The sequence below is a fragment of the Penaeus japonicus genome, unplaced genomic scaffold (genome assembly GCF_977035675.1).
Source record: "Penaeus japonicus unplaced genomic scaffold, GWHDUDI00000001_assembly GWHDUDI00000030, whole genome shotgun sequence".
Taxonomy (NCBI): Eukaryota; Metazoa; Arthropoda; class Malacostraca; order Decapoda; family Penaeidae; genus Penaeus; species Penaeus japonicus.
Window position 1 is genome coordinate 1,384,617 of NW_028234432.1, and position 2,500 is coordinate 1,387,116.

Consider the following 2,500-nt stretch of genomic DNA (forward strand, 5'->3'; position numbering starts at 1 on the left):
TTACAAGTTCCCATTCGCCGTGAAAATACAACCTGTTTTCTTCAAGTGAATTATTCCTGCTTCCTAGAACACATCACTCAATATTTCATTTTCACTATACATTTCCATCCACCATACAAAATTTTGGTTTATTTTTTTTTTTTTTTTGGGGGGGGGGGGGGGGTGGGGGGGGGGGGGGGGGGGGAAAAAAAAATTTTTTTTTTTTTTTTTTTGTTTTTTTGTTTTTTTTTTCACATTTTTTCCGTACTTCTTTTTAACAGCATGATTACAGGTGCTACAGAGATCCGTCTCCCCGAATAACATTAGTAATGAAATAGTAAATAAAGTCTGTTACTCCGACTTAGCAAGATGTTCCCTTTTCGCATAGCTCACACCATACTCATTTCTCTGAGCATTCTTGCACAATCTCAGGAAGAACGCCCTGGCACTGTACTACACTAAATGGAGAGGCACATCACAGCGGATATCTGGGACTTGTCTTGATGTTCTTCGGGACCTTCATATATATATGTTATCTGTGATCATACATGAAGGATCAATCTCCCCCTCTCTGAACAGACATGACATGTAAAGATATTACATTAGCTTTCATTTTGCAGCCCTCTATCTCTATTACTCCAAACCTCCTTCTATTTCCATCACACATTACAAAGGAACTTCACCTGCAGCCATACATTAAGAGTCAGTCTCTCTCTCGGCGACAACATGGGGTCACACAGGACGACCCCCACTTGTGATGTATGCATGTAATCACGTATATGGAAATTCATATTCACGGCTACACTCATCGTTATTTATTCAATTAGCAACAGATTAATTTGAATAGGTTTAATAACATTTCGTTTTATGAACTTAACTCAAAAGGATTGGTATTCCTGGCTTTGCAAACATGTCTGCTACGTCTTGCGAAAATTCAGTTATATAAACTTCATTATGCAGTTGAATCAAAATAATTCGCCACACACACTTACACACACTTACACACACACACACACACACACACACACACACACACACACACACACACACACACACACACACACACACACACACACACACACACACACACACACACACACACACACACACACACACACACACACACACACACACACACACACACACACACACACTCGCATGTGTACAATACAAACATTACGCCTGTCTTAGCCTATGCCCGTGTAATTAACTCCCCTCTGTAACCCACAGGTACGATCTCGGGTCTGAGGACCTTCGGCTTCTGGAGCAGGAGATGCAACGGCTCTTCATGCTCGGATACCGCTGGTCGCACACCTACACCCAGTGCGTCCTCCAGACATTACTGCACTCCATCAGCCACAAGTAAGGAAAGCTGGTTATTCTTCTTCGCCTCAATTTAGATAGATAAACTGGTATACATTAATATTATGAAAGAATGTATTTGATGGTGACAAAAGCATTACATCACAAACACATATCTCATATTTTTTATAGTCTACCTTATATTACTGCTTCTATAGACAGAATATTCGTTTTCTGTGATAGAACTTCATAGAAAATGTAGATATATTCAACCCGTCTCTCTAAGAGGGGTGACTTAACTGTGCTGTTTATGATAAATCTATCCATTTGATTTGTTTATGATTTTTAACAACTCATTTTGATAATTGCCTTGTGGCTTGGTCTTAATGTAGATATTAATTATTGGTGTAACAAACACAAATTTTCCAGTAAACAAAAGCAAATGCTTTGTAAACTTAAACAATTGTAAACTTAAACGGTTGAGTAAAAACTTTTCGTATAGATGGATTAAATTGGATGCTAGATTTTAAAACTTTTTTTCAGTCAGAAAAATAGAATTTATCTTTATCTTGGCAACCTGCCATCGGTTGCCCCAAATAAATCCGTAACAATATTGCAGAAACACTTTTAAATTCATCCAAAATCTGCGCTAATTCACACATCACAAACACTTATTTGCATTGAAGAAACTTGGAACAGAGTCCACGTAATAGCTGCAGCACACTGCATAATACAAGTCTCGAAGAATTCCCGATAAAGTTAATAACACAATGTTCCACATATTTCATAAGCCATGCAGGGAACCAGGGTAGTCGCAGCGAACGCCAGTCTTGATATTATTAAATGCTTTGAAGCTGCATGGAGTCATCCGCTATGTATTCAAACATCTAAACAAAATGTGCAAGTCTTCTGCACAAACAGTATAAAGCAATCCTGGCGTCATATCAACAATAAACTTGAACATATTAGAGTTATTACCTATTAACATCAACATCTATTCAAAATCTCTAATGTGGAGGCTGACGCGAAGCACAAGACAACCTTAGTGTCAACCAATTGTAGCTTCTTCGAGTTCGTAAAACCAATTTTATCACTTACCATAACTATCGGTTGTCCACAGAGAACAAAAGGCGCCTTTTTGCATTTAAAAGAAGGCGTCTAATTAACCTAATTAACCTAAAAAATGTAAAGACTGAATTCAAAACACACAGGAATCGTA

The 2,500-nt window shown here is 38.0% G+C and overlaps 1 protein-coding gene across 1 annotated transcript in view; it reads left to right on the forward strand.

Moving 5' to 3' along the window:
• Positions 1-2,500, forward strand: part of IA-2 (tyrosine phosphatase IA-2) — a gene marked incomplete in the record, with an annotated part of 208,149 nt that overhangs the window by 105,142 nt on the left and 100,507 nt on the right. The window contains 1 exon segment of the mRNA XM_086554829.1: positions 1,210-1,341. Within this exon segment, the coding sequence (XP_086410955.1) occupies positions 1,210-1,341 (132 nt within the window).